Source organism: Sturnira hondurensis, unplaced genomic scaffold (genome assembly GCF_014824575.4).
Source record: "Sturnira hondurensis isolate 20B ecotype Veracruz unplaced genomic scaffold, ASM1482457v3 Scaffold0001872, whole genome shotgun sequence".
Lineage (NCBI taxonomy): Eukaryota > Metazoa > Chordata > Mammalia > Chiroptera > Phyllostomidae > Sturnira > Sturnira hondurensis.
The window spans coordinates 12,648,637-12,669,691 of NW_028074503.1; the positions used below are offsets into that span (position 1 = coordinate 12,648,637).

Genomic DNA, 21,055 nt, shown 5'->3' on the forward strand with positions numbered 1-21,055 from the left:
TCCTACACTAAAATGTTAGAGCGTAATTAAAACTGCTGCCACCTCTCTTCTTCACTTCAACAACTCGTACTCCCTCATTAGAGTTGCTTTCGTTGTTGTCTGTGTGTGCTCTGTACCCTGCACACTCTTCCAGAGGCTCTCTTGGTAAAAGTACAATGCTGTGGTTTGATGATGTCTGGGGGGAAACATAGTAAACCTAGCGAATCCAATGAAAGGGTTCTTACTATTTCTTCCATGGTATCTGCTTAAGATGGTTTGACTTTCATGCCACTTTGAACTGACGGCAATTAATTACCCCACTGAGACACGAAACTACTTTTTATGCTTGTTTGTTGGTTTGCATGTGGCAGATATTTTGTGTTTCAGATCAAAGATGTTGAAAGCTAGAATAGTAAAGGGGAAAACAATTTTTCAAGATATTATCTCCTAACAAAACTGATTTCTAGTATGCCCAGACTATGTTAACTACAGTGAGCCGCAAAACGTTATTCACACTGATAGTTATTTAAAGAGAGCCAACTTTACAAGTTACTCTTCACGAATCCATACACCATGCAACTTTATTAATTATTTGAAATCAATAAAAATGAAGACGTGTTTTTAGTTTGCCATGGCTCGGTATCATGTTCCTGTCGACCACTGCATTCATGACCATTGCACATGACGTGACTCGTTTCTGTAGTACTGTTGCTCAGTGAGGCAGCATCCAACTTTCATTTAAACCCATTTGTTTTCACATTCAATAAAAGAAAAATGTCTTTGACCATGGCTAAAATAGTAATCCAACATAAACAGAGAGGGGTTTTAAAAATATATTTCAGATTTCAGCAAAAACCCAGGGAGCTTTTATGTGTAATTTTGTTATCTTAGAACGCGCCAAAAATGTTTGCACTTAAGCATAACTGGCGTCAATTGTCAACCTTCAAAACTAAAGGGTGAATTTAAATAAATAAATATGAAATATTTTTAAATTTCTCCATCCTTCCAGAACTATTGCATCCGTGCATGTGTGTATGTGAAAATTTTTTGGCAAGAAGGGCATTTATCTTTATATATCCTATTTTCTAAAGTTCTAAAAAGGGATTGGTGAGAAAACAGAGACTTTTTAAGGGAACAAATAGTCTAAAGAGATATTTCTGTCCCTTTTTTTCCCCAGCAAAACACATAAACTTCAAAACTGACCTTGTCTTACCCTCAGGGGTACGAACGTCACCACAGTCATCACTGATAATACATATGAAAGAGGTGTGCTTATACATGGGCGTGGGCCTGGTAAAAAACATGACAACAATAAGAAAAAAGATACATATGTGTACAATTTTAGAGATGGCAGCCTTGCTTCTCCTTGGGACTCAGAAGAGATTTATCACCCATGGTCAAGGGGAGTCCCAAGTAGTTCCCATTTCAGAACTTAAAAGGAAGGGTACGTTTTGATGCAAAGGCAGGGCATATAGAAGACTCAGAAGCTTTTACAACTAAATGTATGCACAAGTACTCATATCTTGGTAAGAACATCCATTCCAGTGTGCCTGATCCCAAAGTCCACAAAGAATTAGACATGTCACCCAAGTTCTCCAAGCAAACTGCCAAGCTGCAAAATAAAGTTTAAAAATATAAATTAGTTTATAAAATATGAGCATACATTGCTTTGAAGAGATCATAGTTACCGATACATTATCACTGTTTTCACAACAACTCAGGAGAAAATTTTTTTCTCTTTGCCCCCTTTCTTCAAGCTCCTTAGGAGCTGCAAAAGAAGTTCTGGTGAAGATACTTCACGTGAAAACTCTTTAAAGACCCGAGTTTTAAGTGAAACCTGCTTCCCCATCAACTCTTTGAGTTCCTAATCCATTGCATTTTGAAAGAGTGATTGGTTTTTGTTTTTGTCATGCATTTGACTTCCTCTATACATGGTCCTATTTTTGGCTTTCCAGAAATAAGTCATGAGGAGCAGAATTTAAGGCTAGTTTTTGGAAGTGCAAAAACTATGTGGACACTGTGTGCCAAAACCCAGAAGTACTTCTGGCACTAGAAACCGAGAGCTGTAGCACAACAAAATAAATGGTTGATTTCCACAAACTCATAAATGCAGATAGCACCATCCCCGTAGTTTCCAAGAAAAGTGAATCCCAAGAATTCATGTGTGAATGGAAAGGAACGTGAAAGGACTTAAACCAATACTGGCAAGGGCCAATGCAGAGAAAAATGACAACAAAAGAAGAGATGTGTGTACAGAGACTTAACTGCTCATCCTCTTGAGGGAGGAAGGGACTTGGGAAGAAGAAGAAAAAGAAGAGGAGAGACAAGATGAGTGGAGTAGAGGAAGGAGAGAGGGGCCCAAAGAGTTGGAAAGAAAGAAAGAATAAGGATACCAAAGGAAAATCTGGGCAACTGCTTCCTTCTGGCCACAGCCCTTGCACCATATGGATACCTGCAAGGCCCCTCCAGTGCTGATATTAGCCAGTGGCCAAGTGGTGGGGCGGTCCTTCTGGACTTTATTGACACATCACCATCCTCTCAATAAGCTTCATCAGAGTAATTTGCAACAAACACATCCTCTGATAGATCCTCCTCTATTTCTTTTCTCTACTGGTCTTTTCTTCTTGTGCATAAAATACTGGGAGTGTACCCATGTAATTATAATTAAGCTTTTCATTTATAAAATTTCACCACAGTTTCTTGGAGACAGGAGGCAGAAAAGCATAATAAGCCAGGTAAATCCTTAACTTGGAGGGAAGAATCACTGACTTGTCACACAGTGTGTTGAGTGGTTTTGCAAGAATCTGAAATCACTTGTAAAGTAGGTACAGCAATCCTGAGTTACAAGAAAGAATGTTGGGGTTGGTAACTGGGAAGCAAGGAGACTGTAGTTGCTGAATAATGGACATGCTTCAAGGGACAAGGTTTGCAGTGCTACTTTGGTGGGATGATGGGAAAACTCCATCTACAATGGTTTTTAAGTGGCTACTGGGCCCTGGTGGACAGGTTTCATAGTCTCAGATGGTAGAGATCAGTCTGCTGAAAAAAATTTCTATAAGTTCATCAGGAAAGTGGATTCTCCTAGAATATTAATCATTTCATTTTTAAAGTCAACATTGTGTGCACTTGTACTTTTTAAGTATAGCGACACTTTGTGTAACAGGATTCCTGAAAAGCGGGGAGAAATCTTTGCATTCAACAAACTTTACTGCCTACTCTCGGCCAGCTTCTTTACAGACCAAATTTGATTTTACATTCACCAGAAGCTTCACTACTTAAGGAATCTTGGAGTATAGAACAAGAATTCCAGTTACAGTGTGCACAATTCTAATATGGTATTCATTTATAAAATTTTGTTGTTTGTGTTTCATGGTCTGAAAGAGTGGTGCTTGTAGTAAGACCTCAAAGCTTGCAATTAAAGTTTTTAAAGTTTTAACTACTTTACAAGCCATACATATATATGATTTAGAACTTGAAAATGGGGGGAGGTTTGTGAAATACCATCATTTCAAGCCCAGTAATTAAAAGAGTGTTACTCCAACAAAATCAGTTAATTGTGTGTTCTCCATGAAGGGGTGGGGTGGGGGACAGAATAGATTTAAGTACACCTGCATTTCAGGCAAAATTCTTAACCTACAAAGGAGCAAACTCTCTTTAAGTCCATCACAAGTACATCTGTAACACCAAAAATTAACACCATGTTTCCCAAGGAAGTGTGCGGGTTTACGACAGTGGATCTTGGATGACTCTGGCTTGGCCACACTTCATTATCGGTTCTATTTCTGTCTGTCCTTCAATAAAACTACATTGTAAACTTGTAAAGCTGTCATTTAAATTACTAAATGGGTGTTCCTCCTAGTGAATCTAAAAATGGTAAGAATTTGCTATATTGATGGGATTCAGTGTGCCCGTTATAGATACGAGGCATATGAATGTGCATTTATAAGGCTCAAGGGTTTATTCCTCAGTATCTCTGAAAGTTTTCTTTGTGGCTTCACAGCCAAGGGTAGGTGACTTGTGCTTAAAGTAGTAAAGCCCTTCTAGTTAGACAGCAATCTCAGGTAATTTGCAAGTCTCTATTCAACATAGAAAGTTGGAGACTATAGGGAAGACTGGAGAGATAAATTTCTTGACCTACATATAGAGGCTAACAGGATTTCATGAACCATTGGACTGTTTGCGTGATCATCTATAATGAACCTTGAATGAATTTATCCTTATGTCTAGATGTAATGCAATCTATTTGTCAAGCACATAGCAGAGGTCAAATCTGGGGTTGTGTAATTGTAATTGTGGTTCCCAGGCCAGGTTTCTACTCCTAATTCAACTCTGTGGAAATCTGAAAACATCTTAAACATTTCAAAATAATAAGAGAGCTGTCCAAATGGAGCTTGGATCTGGACTTGGGTGTTTCGGTTGCCAGTTCTATTCTTGAATGCACTGCCGTGTTTACGCTCTTCTTGGCTTTCCCATCTTATTAACTAGCTCTCCTCCCAAGGACAGTGAAGTAGAGCAGAACAAACTACTGGCTAGGGCTGCTCCAGCCTTTCTGAAGGGCAAAGGGTAAGTTAAAGCCAGAGTATACTGGAACCCTGAATTAACCGAACTAAAAATGGAGATTTCTTTTGTCAACATGCTTTGTGTGTGAAGGGCCATCTTTGACTTAGTAAAAGCATCTCCATTATAACCCCATTAACTGCACCAAAGTAGTTATTTTGAGTAGAAACATCTGTGATTTTATTCGCTTTCCCTGATTTACTCTTTTTTTAAAATGACTAAGCTTCAGGTTTGATTTTCCAAAAGTTACCTAATCTTTGCTTGCAGTGTGTTTAATGTACAGTTGAATTTGTTGGTCTTGGTGGTGTGAAGAATGTAAATCTGTTTTCTTCTAAGTTACTTTACCTACAGAGAAGGTAAAGTCTGTATTTTTGAAGTTAGTGAGATGCAAGTGTGAATTCCATTGCTTGGATTTTGCTTGTGTTTTTTATAGAGCAGCGCTTATCTTCCCTTCATTTGCTTGGTTTTCCAAATGCCTTTTTACCACGAGCGCATTCCTACCTGCTCTGCTTCGTTCTATCCACTGCTCCTAACACCACCCTTTCTTTCCTCCCGCCCTCTTTCAGGATTCAGTACAGCCTCAGTGTGGCAGACAGGCTAGCTGATGAACATGTGCTCATCGGGTTGTATGTCAACATGCTCCGGAACAACCCTTCATGGTTAGTGCAGGTCTGGCTGCTTGACTGTCCGTGGAGAGGGGGATAGTCTCATCTCTTGACAAGCAGTCTTGGCAAGGGGCAGAGTCACTGGATGCCAGGGGTGCCCCTGAGACACTTTTTAACAGATTCAATTAAAATTGCTTTTGTAACAATTTCAGTAGTTTGGATATTTCCCATTAATATGCCATACGATTCATACCCTTGTTTGTATCTTAGCTGCAGGGATAACTTGTGTAAGTGGGCTCCACGCTAAGCATTAGCATTCAGGTGAATGCAGGTCAGTGGGTCCCACAGTTGGCTCTTTGTTACAAGTGCTATGCCCAATGACCGCAAAAGGATGATGCGAGAATAATTTGTCTTATTCCCAGAGCATGTATGTTTCTGCTGATTTGGAGAACAATGCTCCATTCACTTATGATAGAGGTGGAAAAGAAGAAAAGTTCTGGGATGGGATCGCACCCTGGAAATCATTTCCTAAACAAAGATTGTCTTGTAACTAACTTTAACTGACAAATATTTCTGGGTAGCCATTCTGACAAAGCCTGTTTTCAAGTCCCAGAACAGGCAAAGCTTACTTTCAGGTGTGTTAAATGTGCAGATTCCGATAGCCCTATGAATTGGAGTAAAGGCATCCATAAAGGTTTTCTCTTCCCACTTTAATTGTGACATAGGAGATTCCTGCCATTGGTTAGTTACTATTTTAATAATAAATAAACATTTGCAATTTGAATAACACTAAGGGGACAGACTATATAAATTTCATATACTTCAAGCTAGTTTAGACCATTGTTTTACAAATATGTTTAGCAAACCAGTTCCTTAGAAATATTTCAGTTTTGCTTAATAACTCTAATTTTCTCTGAATTAAGGGCCCGTGGCATTTTTTTTTGCAGTTATAACTATTAAGTGACCACTGGGTTAATCTGCCTTTAAAGTAGCTGGTCCCCCTGATCACTATATTTCACGGAAAGCATACCTCCAACCCTGTGCTCATTGTGCTCACAACTCGGTATTATGAGCCACTTCTTTATTTCTAGAACATTCCTCCCTTGACTATTTCCAAAGTTCTTTTCTATCCCTGCTTCTGCTGCCTTAGAATTATTTTTTTTTGCATAATTAGTACACTAGATGATTTTAGGTAACTCACTGATGAACATTTTTTAATAGTTACCTATTTATCTTAATTTGTGTATTTTTTAAAATATAACCAGCATACTAGTTCAATTTTATATTATTTTTCACTCTTTCAAGAAATAAAAACAGACTCTTATGCTAAGCCCATCTCTTTGTTCAGATTTTCTTAAGCTTGTAGATCAAACAGTTCCTCTTTTTTCTTACAAGTGGAAAGAGTGATTGCTTTAATCTCATTCCCAATGAGTTTGGTTCTGCAATATTATATGGTGGCTGAAACAATAAAACTAAAAATACTGAATTACAAAAAAATGTATGAGTACTCTTTAAAGAAAAATACAGTCAATATAGACTTAATCATGTCTGAAGACAATGATGTGATCTCACACCATGTCCTCTTCCCCATAATTCTAAGCATACACTGGTTATTTCTATTACTTTTCTTTGACCTTTTCTTAATTAAAGTTCTAACACAGAAATCTCCAAAGAGGAAAGCTCAGAGTTTGTTACTAGCAGCCTTCTCCCCTACTCAAGTGATTAATCACATTGGCTTGATGGTCACTTAAGGCCGTCACACTGTCTTAGCAGAGACACCTTACGTCTACTCGATGAAAGCTCGGTGTGGTTTGTAGTTTGAAAACAAAGCAGAATTCAAGGCTGATCCACGAAGCGGACTCCATTTCCATGCCTGCTAGCCTCCATATTTCTCATAGCTATTTTCTGTCCTTATAAAATTCCAAGTCCCCCTTCAAATTTCTCATTTTTCCTTCACTTTCCTTTCTGTTTAGTTAGATCCTAACAGTTCCCCACACCAGCCACGTTATGTGAGTAATGTAGTGCTCTCTCACCTCCTTTGTCTTCATTAGAGCTATAATCTTTACCATCACTCAACCGTGGTGAGATATGTAATACTAATAATCATAAGAGCTACCTTTTGAAAGCACTTGCCTTGTGCAAGGCACTGTGTTAAAAGCTTTAATTATGTAATATTGCATAAGTTACATAATAATACACAAGTTACATAACTCTACATAAGTAATGTACAAATACATAAATTAACTACATAATTATTCACATAATTTCCCCTAGTCCTTCAAGCAAGCCTGTGGAGTAATTACAATCATCTCCTTTTTATAGATCGGTTGAAGGTATCAATCATGAGGGTTACATGACTCTCCCCTAGTCACATGGCTACTAAACAGTGAAGCAGGGATTTGGTCATTAGCCACTTGATTCCAAGCTCGTAACCACTAGGCGTAGTGCCTCTTATAAAAGCTACGTAAATGTATGCCCTCCAGGAAGCTTTCATGGACACTTCCCCACACTGCATCCACCATGTATTTATTTCCTGAAATTGCATATCCCACTGTATTACTTTGTTGTATTTTAACAAATATTTTGAGCATGTTCTAGTAATAAGAATGGTGGCTGGTAATTAAGTTACAATTTATGCATTTAGTTCTATTTTCTATGTGTTATGATTTCTCGTTTTGATTGTAAGCTTCAAAGGGGCAAGAGTTTTGTCTTCGTTCTCTTATATCTCATCACAGCAGCCAGAATATGAATGAATTTTACATTTATGAAGAGTTTCAAATATTACAGAGCCCTTAGTTGGCCTGTCAAAGCCCTGTGAGTTTAGATACTACTATTTCCATTTCACTGATAAGAAAATGAAAGCTCCAAGACATTAAGTGACCCACCCAAGGCCACCTGCTAGCAAGGGCTTGCACACGGGTCCTAACAGCTGCTCTTGGTTAAACAGTTTGTTTTCATAATCATTCATACATGCTCCTGATTCACTCTGTGTGGAGCCTTCTACCCCAGATTAACGGGGAAACTGACTCATTTGTAAATAGTAAATGATTGTAAATAGCTGCTAAGTTAATGTAAAAATAATCAAATTGATTACAATTACTGTGAATATTTTTAAATAGCTGCTAAATTAAAGAATCAATTCTATGTTATTGTTGGTTCTGATGTCAGAGAAGCCAAATAAATAAACTGTAGCTCAAGGGAGAATTTCTGCTGTCTTCCTAATTCAGTGAAGTTTTAAAAACCTCAATGTTTTTAATCACCTTCTCCGATTCGGGAGAAGGTATATTGAAATGCCATACAGTGAGGGCTTTCTCTGCCTTTCCCCAAATGCCTGGGCTTGCTAGTGGTTTATAAGGACTGACTGTGGCAGGCAGACCAAAGGGTCAGAAACTGGCCCAGAACTTCTAACTCTTACTGTAATTATATATGGATACTTATCATTCAAAAGCTGCTGGCATATTTCTCTCTGGAAAGCCTCCCCTTGTAAGGGGCAGAGGGCCACAATTAAAGGCTACAGTCTATATTTTGATGTTGTGATCAATCGCTATCACTAGTTAGACCCTTGATCTCACATAGCCAGGTTAAAATTTCTTCTCACATAGCCAGGTTAAAATTTCTCACTGAATCGTGTGCCTTTAATATGTTTAATGTGCAGGCTATTATTTGATTGACCCTTTCAAAAAACATATAATGTTTTTTGTCAAGTGTAAGAAATTGCACACTTTCTGCCTACTTCTAGGATACACATATGAGGTCTAAACTTTTATCATTTTGCCCACTTGGAACACTGTAATAGATTCCTCTGCAATTAGTTCACAGCCCAGACCCTGGAAGCCTGTGTGTGATCTGGACCTTGCCTGCCCACCTCCCCGCCCCAGCAGTCAAGGGTTCTTCCACTCCGTCCCAATGCCTAGTCACATCAGCTTCTGATCGGTTCCTAAAGACAATTCCTAAACGGCCTCAAGATCATGACGCTAGTTCTTTCCTGTGCCTAGAACATTCTTCCCCACTTACCCCTGCCCTCTCCTTTCACATATACATCACTGCCTCCTGCTCTGGCTTCAAATCTCAGATGAAAGGCACCTCCTCTATCAAGTCTCCTATATTAGTCTCTGTTATGGCATACTATTTATTTCATTCTTACCATAAATTCAAACACTGGTTGATTGACTGGTTGGTTCTTTGGTTGGTTGGTTGGTTGGTTGGTTGGTTTACTATCTCTCTCCCACTGTATGGGGCAGAGACCTTCTCTGACTTGCCCACCCCCACATCCCTGACACCTTGCACGGTAACTGGCATGTTGTAGGTGCCCAATACACATCTGCTGATATTGCAGAATGTGCTCTAGGGATAAGACTTCCTCTCCCACCAAGCACATGTTCTGTTAGGAGTCCTCAGAACATCTTTTTTATTAGTAAAATAAATATTTGTACTATTTAAAATATCAGCTACTATCAATAAGCCCTTAAATCAAACATCTAGTATAAAGTATTAAACTGGACATAGAGGGAGGTGGTAAATGTGGATAAAGACAAGCACCAGCAATTTACTGGTGTGAGAAAAGCAAATAATAGGGCAAATTTTTTTAAAAACTCAAAGTGAAAATGGCCAAGAACTGAAACTTTTTTCATGCTCTCCGGTCTCTTTCATTGTGTATTGGTTTGCTAGGGCTACTATCAAAATACCACTGAATGTGTGGCCTGAACAACAGAAATTTGTTTTCTCACAGTTCTGGAGGCTCGAAGTCCAAGACCAAGGTGCCAGCAGGGTTGATGTCTCCGGAAGCCCCTCCCCTGGGCCTGCAGGTGGCTGCTTTCCCCTGTGTCCGGGTGTGGTCTTGTCTCTGCACATGCTCATCCCTAGCTCTCTTCCTCTTTGATAAAGACACCAGTCTTGTCGAATTAGGGCCCCGTCATTTCGGACTCACCTAACCTTAATCACCTCTTTAAAAAATTCACCAAGCTCGTGAGTTCTCCAGAGACACAATGAAGTCCAACACTGTGTTCACTGAATCGTGTGCCTTTAATATGTTTAATGTGCAGGCTATTATTTGATTGACCCTTTTCCCTCAATGTTGTTGATTTTGAAAAATATAAATTTATTGCAACCTGTCGAGCGAAAAAAGAAATTGCCTACACCAACTGACAGTGTCTCTTTTATATGAGTTTTCCATTTCCTTGTTAACACTCCTCCTTCAGTGAAATATTTAGGAGCTTTAGTTATAGAATGAGACTTCTAAGAAAGGTATTTATTTAGAATGCCAGAACTGTAAATGTGAAGAGTATCACATATCTGCATTGGTTGCATTGTCCCCACAGACGTTTTCTCAGCATAACCAGATGATAAATTGATTTTATGATGTGTTCCCTTTTCTGTTGCAGAGTCTAATACATTTTAGTTTCCGTGGAAAATGAGAGTGGCACTACCAAGCTGAAGAGGTTATAGGCATAAATTAGCTAGTGCAGTAGTGGGCACATGGGATTGACTCAGTGTTAGTTCCTCCCTTAATTTTGACTCCAACTGAAAGCATCTCAAGAGTTAGATTTCTGCCCTGGCTGATGTGGCTCAGTTGGTAGGAGCATCATCCCATACACCAAAAGGTTAGGGGTTCAATTCCTGGTTGGGGCATGTATGGGAGACAATCAATCAATATTTCTCTCTCACATTGATGTTTTTCTCTCTCACATTAGTGTTTCTCTTTCTCTCCCCTCCTCTCTCTCTAAAATCAATAAACACATATTTTTTAAAGTTAGATTTTACAATTCTATTTTGTAAAATCTGTCCATTATAAATATGGTAGAAAGAAACTAAGAGCTCATGTATGTTCATCAATATTGTTGAACGGATGAACTTCAGAGTATGCTGTCTTCAAATATGCTAAAATAAAGAATTCAGGATGAGACATGGTCTCATATGGTGTTTGCTTAAATTGTGTAAACAGGACATTTTGATTAAAAAATCCATGGAAGTGGGCAGCTTTGCTTACAGAAGCAAGGAGAAAGAAGAGAAGGCAGTCACCATTCATCTGACACCTCCCTTTTTTTAGGAAATCAGAGACGTAAAGTCCACCGATCGCTTCTGTGTACTCTTTCGCTCACTCAAACTGTCTTTCCCCTTTTTGGCATAACCTAGAATACTGAACAGTAAGTTACCAATCACATGAGCAGGCAGCTAATTTATATATAAGGAAGTTATGGTGCAAAAATATGATCATTCCAAGACAATATTCCCTGCTTTTTAGAGGTAAGAGTTAAAAGAATTCTTGCATAGGGTCTTGCCATGTGCCCCAGCACTGCGGCAAACACTTTACATGGTATCCTCCTGAGAAGCCATGGGTCACTTACCCTTGAATCCCTGCAGATGAGAAAGATTCTACAGATGAGAAAACTGAGGCACAAGGAGGCTGAGTGGGTTGCCCTGAGTCACGTAGCTAGTGAGTGAGAGGGCTGGGCTTTGAAACCAGAAACGACGGGCACCGCCTCCCAGGCACCCTTTTGTAACAACTCCATCAGTTATTCGCTCCTCCTAAGAACAAGCATTTCTTAAGTGGAATCTTGCCCCTCTCAGACATCATCTGCTTTCCTAATCTTTAGAACAACAACAAAATGTGAAACCGAAGAAAATGGCCCATGATGAGCGGTGGGGAAGGCCTGGTATTGCTACATGTGAATAAGAGACATTTCTATGAACTTTAGCACTTCTACCATGCAGCCATAAAATGTATCTTGCTTTTTTAATTTTGCCTAAAGTAAATATTTTGCAGTTTCATTTTAGATGGCATGGCTAGTTTTAAAGTATTCTTTCAAGTGTCTCAAAGTGTTGAGGAAGCACACAGAACCCAGAAAAACATGGAAGAGGTGGACCGAAGACCAGGACCTTCCCAGCCTAAGAGAGTCAGCCTTCAGTCATGCATTTGTCTACCTAATTCTTAGGTGGTCCTGCTGTGTTCCAAGCACTGTGCTAAACAGCAAGATCTAATGGTAAAAAGATTAAATCCTCAAAGAAGTTACAGTTTAGTAAAGAATAAAGACAAGTGAAAAGGCTATTAAAATGCAAAGGAATAACAGCTGTAATAAGGGCAGTGCAGTGCAGAGTACTATGGAATCTATGAGAAACTATGAACCTGAATTTGGAGGCTGGAGATGAGGTAGGAAATGACAACTAAAGCCAACAGCAGTATGAAGAGGAATTAGCCAGGTGGGCTTGTGTGTGGAACAAGCAGAGAGATTGTTCAGGGCAGAGAGAATGTGGTGCATCTGAGGAACTTAAGTTTGGTAAAGCTACTAGAGTAACCGTGGTAACAGATAAAGCTAAGTTATGCAGGACCTTATACATGCTGTTTAGGAGTTTCCAAAATGAGAATGTATTAAAGGTCTTTATGCACAGGGATGTTGCAGCCAACTTCATTTTTGAAAAATCACTGAATACAGGATAGAAGATGAATTGGAGGGAAGAGTAAATCTAAAATCAGAGCAACTTGACACTAATTCAGGCTAAGGTGACAGTGGCCTAGAGCACTTCAGTGACAGCTGGAATAGAAGAAAGTGGAGGAATTTCAGAGTTTGTAGGAGACAGAATGCAGGGCGCTGTAGATGATGTAACAGAGTGGGTTGTTAAAGTCAAAGTCTCAGTAAAAGTGTTTGAAGGCATCCCTACTGAAAAGCCATTATTATGCTGATTTCTTTGTTATTATCCATGAAGATTGGCATTTCGTGATTCCCTGTCATTTCCTTTGAAACGAGTCTTTAAAGAGCCCATGTTGACACTTTGAGAGTTTGTTCATTTCCTTCCCATCTTCTGTCCCCTGAAGTCACCTCGTCCACCCCAGTGTCACTCTGTTCTTTCCCACCCTGACTCTCATGCACACTGACTCCTAAAGGCCTGAGCAGGGCTCCAGCTCTCGACCAACTGCAAAATACAGGACATAACCTTATAAAGTCATCTTAGTGTTCATTAATAATGCCTTCTCGGGCAGTAATCCTCCTGTTAGCTATTTGCATTTTAATAGAAGAATAGTACCTGAGGCCGAATGACCTTAAAAATTAATCTCTAGTGATAAAATCCCCATTGCCATTTAGACAAATGAAAAAATATAAAGGGAAAACCTACAAAAAGTTCTGGTGGCCTTCGGATTAATTACATCATTTGGTTGCCTTTCCCACCGAGGAAGTAAGAACAGGCCTGCCGAGGAACAAACAAACAAAATGTGAATGAACCCTGAGTTCCCAGACACCTTTGCTAAATCACAAGTTAGTAAGCCATTGCCTAGCTGGGGCCACTTGAGTTTCCTAGAATGCCATTTTCAAATCCCCAGCAGCAGCCGCTGGCCATGTATTTAAGGTAGAAACTGGAGAGCTTTCAAAATAATAGATCTTCCCACTCAAAATGCAGTCTACACAGCAGCCCCTTTTTAATTCATCATCGTCTTGTAACAAGATTACTGATTATAAAATCTTGGAATAAATAGCCAGGGATGGAGGAAGTGTTAGAATCACCATTTCTTTCATGATTTAGGGATTATTGGCCATTCATTTTTGGCTATTTGTAATTGAAGTCTTGAAATAATGGAATTTCTCAGAGAAATGCCTCATTCACCCGTGTATAATTTGAACATACAGAAATGGCACATGTGGACTCATAAATCGTTTGTGTGCGCAGAGCGGCGATACATCACTCACCCCTCATTTGACCAGTGCTGCAGGAGGAAAAGCATGGAAGTCTGAATTATAGCTTCCGAGGCAGAATCCCATAACTTCACGTCTTACATTTCCAGAAGGCTTTTTTTAATGTAACCTTCATATTATTTATACTTGCTGGTCATTCATTCGTGATAGAAGACACTTTTATCATGAGGTATTTTTATCAAGGTATTTTTTATTACGTATTTATCAAAAACACTCACAAGTGGTGTTGACAAAGTCACTTTCAGTCAGTCAAACAAATCCTTCTCCTGGGCTTGAACCGACCATTTCTGTTGTTGACAAAGTGTTCGGTTAGGCCTATAGTCACTAATACACCAGCCGGAAATAATAAACATGTTAAAATCAAATTAAATTGTTTCTTTGTGGGTAGTTTCATGTTTAAAGCAAAGACAGTATAACTTCCTCTTTCTTATTGAAACTGCAGCAACAAATTTAGTTATTATTTTTAACCACTGCAGAGTGCAGATACTGTGTTAAAGCATCAATTTTCCAGAACTGATTCCTTTGGCTCTTAGGACTGTTTTCTTGCTGCAAGTCTCTTGTAGGCTAATTTAACTCTCAGTCCACAGGGACTGATACTACATACATATGTCACCCTGAAATCCTAAAACTTTCTGTCATAATGGAATTGTGGCAGAAATATAAAATTAAAAATATAAACTATCACACGTACTATGTGGATATCAGGTAAATACTCATGAAAAATCTCTATTTTATATCATTTACATTTGCGGTTCATTGCATGTGTTCAGATTTTTCCATTTTATTCTCAAGACCTTCTAGATCCTTGCTATACAACGTGTCCTTGGATGCAGTGTAGCAATGTATCTTGGTAGCTTGTTAGAAATGCAGATTCCCCCAAACTATCCCCACACCACTATAGAATCAGAAACTGCATTTTTACAACATCCCAAAGTGACATGTGTACACACTAAAGTCTGACAAGCCCCATTCTAGGTAGCTGTTGGATGGCAAATGGCATTTTGAGGGAGACAAGAATCATTGATAAATCTGAACAGGTTACTTAAGAGGCAAAATAATAATATTGTATTAACTAACATTTTTGCCCATTTTATGTGTTCTGGTCATCATATTCGTCTGATGCTTTTTACACGCATTCTCTCATTTGGGCAAAAGGAAAAGGGGAGCCCCTTTTCCTGAAGATGGAGGACTGACTTAGTAAATGGAGAAATTCAGGAATATTCTAGGTAGTCATCAAGCCCAGGGAGATGAGCTAAAACAAGGGGGGAAGTATTCAGGATAACAACAGGTACAGTTTACATATGGGAAGAGTATAGGCTAGAGCAGAGACCATGGAAAGAGAAATGTCAAATGAGAAAAAACGTTACATTAATGGACTCGGCCACCAGGGAAGAGCTGTTTGGGAGTGACATAACAAATATGTCACCGTAAGTACGTAATGATTTTCACTCATCTTCTCTCTTTAGAACAAAGGTGAAGAGACTATGTTGTGTGTTTACTTTATATGCAAATATACATATGAAGGATATAAATGTATGTTCCTTATATGGATCTAAGACTTTGCAATGGATAATTCTTGCAACCTTAATATTGGCATAGAAGTATGTCATTTTTAATGCATAATCATGAATATTAATTTTGTTCTTTAAGGAAAAGACTTAAGTATAAGAGCCAATGGAGGAAAAATAAGTAAATTTTGGGATAATAAGAACTAGTTTCTAACCTTATTTCTAACCTGATACCATAATAATAGATAAACCAAACTATAACCAACTAGTCTGTTAACAAGATTAGTGTTACTAATATGTTGCATAGAATTTTTTAGTAACATCCAAACTTAGTCTTTAGTGAAGTGCCTCCTGAAATATGGGAGAATTGATAACTGCATTATTGGGTTTTTTATTTACTCGCTTCTATTTGCATTAATTTTTAGGGACTCATTTCACTTTTATTGTAGTACAAACAATTTCTATAAATTTGTAAGAGGCTCCAAACAATTCCCATTAGTGTCATTAGAAGCCCCTGCTATAATTCTACTTCTCTGGAAGTAAATATAAAGTAGTAAGTTACCTCAGTAGTAACACTATTGGTGAGAATTATGTTAGTCATCTGTTGCTGCATAATAAATTACCCCAAAACTTAGCAGCTTAAAACAACAAACATGTTTTCCACCCAGAGGGGTGGGAATCCAGGGTTAGCATGTCTAGGTGCCGGTGCCTCACGAGGGCTTTCATGAGGCTGCCGTCAAGCCGTTGGCTGGGGCTACAGTCTCATCCAAAGGCCCTGCCTGGGTGAGTTCGTTCACAAGGTGCTGGCTGGCTCCGGCTCCTCATCGCATGGGCCTTTCCGGGGGCAACCTCATGACATGGCAGTTAGCTTCCCACAGAGCAAATAATCCGGAAGGGCTCAAAAGAGAAAACACGGCCAAGGGGAAGCCATGGTCTTCCATTACTCCTGCCATATTGTATCCATTGCAAGCAAGTCAGTAAATCCAGCCCACACCAAGTAGAGAGGATTACACACGAGTGTGAGCACCAGGGATGGGGATTGCTTCAGGCTGACCACAGTTGTTTTTCTCTGAATTCCTCGGTCTATTTTGAATATGTGTTATTTGCGTGATAAGGAAATAAAAATGTTAAAGGCAACAAATTAAAGAGAAAATATTCTTTTTCCAGAAACGTTGATAAAAAGAGTCACTCCTCTTTGGAGCTTTCTTAGTAAGACAACGGAATTGAGTAAAGACAGAATTTATTAATGACCTTCCTGGCCACATATTAGATTCATGTTATGGATTTATGTTATGAAATCACATCTGAAATTATTAACCTAACAGGGTTTTAGATAGCTTTCAAATTTTTGCACTGAAAAATTGACATAGCAAAACCCCTAGTAGTGGTATGAACACATCAATCTTTTTCATTGCCTAACAGCCTCCTTGCTCTTTCTCAACAGCATGCTGGAAAGTTCAAACCGGCTTGATGAGGAACACAGGCTGATTGCCAGGTACGCGGCGAGACTGGCAGCAGAGTCCACTTCGTCTGTAAGTAGTTCGAGTGAGAGGATGTCACGTTCATTGTTCTTCTTGTAGTCAGTCAGTGCTACAGCAGCGGAGCTCAAAAGTTGCTACCGCGTGGTCTGCAAGACCTAAAACTGGTCTGGCCTTTCGCTTCTTCTATTTTTTTCCCTTCTCATCTGTCATTCTATTTGATATAGATCACGGGAGGCAAACACAAGGCCCAATGGCTGAATCCAGCCATCCACCTTGTGTTATCTGACCCAGCACCTTGTTTCTACCCATTTGCAGCATAGAGCTCCTTGCCCCTAGTTTAGGAGTAGTTGCATTTATACAGTCCTAAAGTTACATTCGGCCCTTCGAAGGCAACCTCGAGGCTGATGTGACCCCCAGTGAAAGTGACTTTGACACCCCTGACATAGATCTTAGCATAAGATATCCTGTTACAATGCTGCTAAAACAGCCTAACACCCAATTTTTCTGGATAATTCCTGATAGGTTAATATAAAGAGCAAAGCAATGATTCAGATCCACAACCGGTCCAGAAAACTTTCTACTTTTATCAATATGTAAAATGTATATGAAAAAGAGGAAATTATGTAATGAAATTCAGAGAAAATTCTGGTCACACGTCAAAGCTGTTGTATACCAGACTTCGTTACAGAAAGTCATTTAGGAGAAAAAGTAGGGGATCTCAGACTTCTTCATTGGCAACACAAATCACTTCTGTGTTCAAAGAAATGCTAATTAAAAATTATAGGAAAGCTTGATGAAAGCCAGACCTTTACCATATTTAATCTTTGCTGCAATCATGCTTCCGGATATTAAAACGCAGGCTGAGTTCCTCCATGCCTTTGGGTCTAGGCAATTGGTGCCATTTTTAAAGCTTGGCATTCTTTGGCAGGAAGATTAGTTGTGATTTTTTAAATTTGTTTTAAAAGCAATAAATATCGACATTGAGAAATTTCTACAAAGTACTGTGGAACAAAGACAGCAAGACAGGGAAGTGTATGTAATCTGATCCTATTTTTATAGAACAATGACGAATTAGCCATTTACTAAATATACAAACATATATGAAAATATAGTGTATTATTATATATATACCTGCATACATGTGCATATAGGCATAATAATATACCATAAATATGGTATATATAATCATATGTATGTATATATGATATGTATATTTAATCAATGATTAATTTGTATAGAATATATACAATTTGTTAGGCATTAATTTATGTATGTATGTATAATTTTATATATACATATAATTTTATAAGAATGGAGAAAGCTATGGCTGCACATATTAAAGCATCAAAATTAATTGCATATAAAGAAATGCTAAAAGTCTGTTGACCAAAAGAAGGAGAGAGTCTTATTAACTATGATTTTTAAACTATGAAATTTCTACTTGCACACTACAATGATTGAACAGTAATGCCAGAAAAAGAGTTATCTCAGCAGGAAAGTATTTTTTAAACCCACCTATACTGAGAGAATAGTATCAATGGGGACAGCATGACAGGAATGAAATAGCTCCCCAAAGACTTCAAATCTGAAAGCTAGAAAACAGTTTTTTCTGTGTTCTGTGTATTTGCTGCCAAAGAATTCCGTTCTGCTTTCCATTGCATAGCTGTGCTCCAGGTGCAGAGGAGAGCTGGTCCTCAGGAGAGGGATGGCAATCACATTTTATCTATTTGTTTGATAGAAATCATCTCTTTTTTCTTGTCTGCATGTCTCAGGACTCCTGTCTTCTCAAACACGTGCGGGTTCCCATTCCCAATATTAAATCGTGTAAACCTCATGTCTTACAGCAGCCGGCTCAGCAGAGAAGCGCTCCTGACATTTCCTTCACCATCGATGCAAATAAGCAGCAAAGGCAGCTCATCGCAGAACTAGAAAACAAGAACAGGTACGGCTTCTTAGATGCGCTGGCTTTTTTATTAAAGGATGCGTTCACCAGTAAACTAAAGTCATACTTTGAACTAGCCAAGGTTTTCATCCTGAAGGAGTGTTCGAGGGCGCACCTGGGATGCTGGTTTCTGAGAAGTTAGTCTTGAGACTTTAGATCTTCAGAAGCTTCATGAGAAAAGATACATGTATGTAATTCTGAAATGTCAATGCAATTATTATTTTCTCTCTAGACAGCCTCACTTCCCTTTTTCTGACACACTTATTTTTGTTAAGAAGCTGCTAATGCAGAAGGACCTCCCTGAATTATAGGAGGAAATTATCTCTGCCACCCAGGGACAAGGAGAAGGCTCTTTAAGGAGGGTCCCTGGAGGGACCCCAGGTTGATGGACTGCTATCGCCATCACCCGTGTGTTCAAGAGAAACATCTTCCTGTCCAGTCCATCAGCAGGTCCTTTCTTTCTTCCACGCAGATTGAATCAGTCCACCCCCACAGCGTATCCCAAAGTTGTCCACTTCATCTCCACCATTACCACTCAGTCCAACCCATCATTTTCACAAAACAGAAATCACATCATGTGATTTCCTGTCCAAAGCCCTCTGATGGCTTTTCATCACACGTTGACTAAGACCCACCCTTCTTACCATGGTCTGCAGGGTCTTACCTGGCTTGATTCCGACCTAGCTTTCAAGCCTCAACATACCTTGCTCTTTACAATCTTGCTTCTTTCTCCCTTTACAGCCTTTGCACTAATGTTCTCTGGGTTTAGAAAGCTCTTCCCTCAGGGTCTCTGCATGAACGGCTCCTTCTCATTGTTCAGGTCTTAGCTGAAAAGAGTCTCGCCCGCTACCTCCTCCCACAGGCGCCAGTCTGCATCACAGCTGCACGCCCGCATTTGTACCTGTGATTCGTCACTGTCCAAAATAACTGCATTTAAGTGTTGGTTTCCTTGTTTATTGTCTGTCCTCCCTGACTGAAATGCAAGTTCTTTGAGAGCAGAGGCCTTGCCAAATGGTCCCTAGGTTCCAAAACTATGTCTGATATGTTATAGTGAGTAGAGAGAAAGTGAGGGAATTATAAGTAGCTGAATAGGATCTCAAACGCAGTGCCAATATGGCCCAATATAGGAACAACTTGTTATATTTCTTAGGAACAGCATTTTATATTTCTTAGACCAGCACCAAAAGTCTTCATCTTAATCCCATTCTTGAACACCGATGTCACTTCTGAGAGCAAACTGGTAAAGAAGGAGATTATACTCACTGTTTCATGCCTGTAGAGTTTGACCTGAGAATTTCAGGGTACATGGTCAAAGCATTTTTCAGAGTTATATAAAAAAAATTAAAAGACCATACAAATTCAGTTAGCATGTTTTCATTTTTAGAAAGACAAAAGACAAGAGTGAAAACTCACAAGTCCACACATATTTTATCTTAGTTGCCATGTTAACCTACTCTCCAATTTTTCCAAAGCACTTTGCTTTCCCTTCCAGTCCTCTGCTTCCACTCAGCATGGGGAAGGCACACGTGAGGGGAAAGAAATCGGGACTTCCTATAAGGAAACACCCCAGAGATAGCCGCCTCCGTGCCGGATTCCGGGATCAGCGGGACGCATCGCGAATGTCCTCGAGACCCTGCTGTGCCATGATACCACTCTTCCTGCTTGGTTCTAGGATGCTTTTGGATTGTTCTCTCTGAATGCGTGTTTTCAGGACCAGACAGAAAAAATTAAGAAATAGAAATGAAAGGGCAGAAAAGGATCTCTGTCCTGTGCCTGAGTTCTTTCATGGCCCTGAGATGTCTCCACCCCCATCCTGATGAGCATTCGGTCCATCCGGAACTCTCTCTAAGCCAGTGGCCCCATGCCCTCTAAAAGCTCCAGAACCACATCCTAGAAGCTTATCCAGGTCACACTTCTGCCCCATGGAAATTTACCCCAAGGGTCCCAGGGTCGCCAAGATGGCAATTAACCCAAAAAACAGATCTCTGAACTTCAGGGGAAAGTAGAGTTGCTCACTTTACTTCCTGACTACCCTAGATAATTCATGGACATTTCAGCAATGATCCTTAGAATATAACGCTTCCTTACAGTACCCTTGGAGGAGCCAGTTGGAGTTAGTATTAGGCGTAGAAGGACTCTTCACATTACATTGCATAAGTCACAGCCCGCCCAGGCTAGACCTCTCAGAGCAAGTACCAAAGACCAAGGGAAGGAGTCTGATACATACAAGTTTGGGAGCTAACAAAGCTGGGTTCAGATCACCTCTACCACTTATGTACTATTGAACTTGGGCACGTCT

General features: G+C 39.4%; 1 protein-coding gene across 22 annotated transcripts in view; it reads left to right on the top strand.

Annotated features, from left to right (window-relative positions):
- Positions 1-21,055, top strand: part of DTNA (dystrobrevin alpha) — a 364,229-nt gene that overhangs the window by 308,744 nt on the left and 34,430 nt on the right. For 12 of the 22 annotated variants that reach the window (XM_037032686.1, XM_037032679.1, XM_037032722.1 and 9 more), the window contains 4 exons: positions 4,465-4,542; positions 5,103-5,195; positions 16,778-16,865; positions 18,659-18,756. In XM_037032686.1, the coding sequence (XP_036888581.1) occupies positions 4,465-4,542; positions 5,103-5,195; positions 16,778-16,865; positions 18,659-18,756 (357 nt within the window). The remainder of the gene's footprint in view (positions 1-4,464; positions 4,543-5,102; positions 5,196-16,777; positions 16,866-18,658; positions 18,757-21,055) is intronic. The other 10 variants (XM_037032731.1, XM_037032770.1, XM_037032741.1 and 7 more) reach the window with 1 other exon arrangement.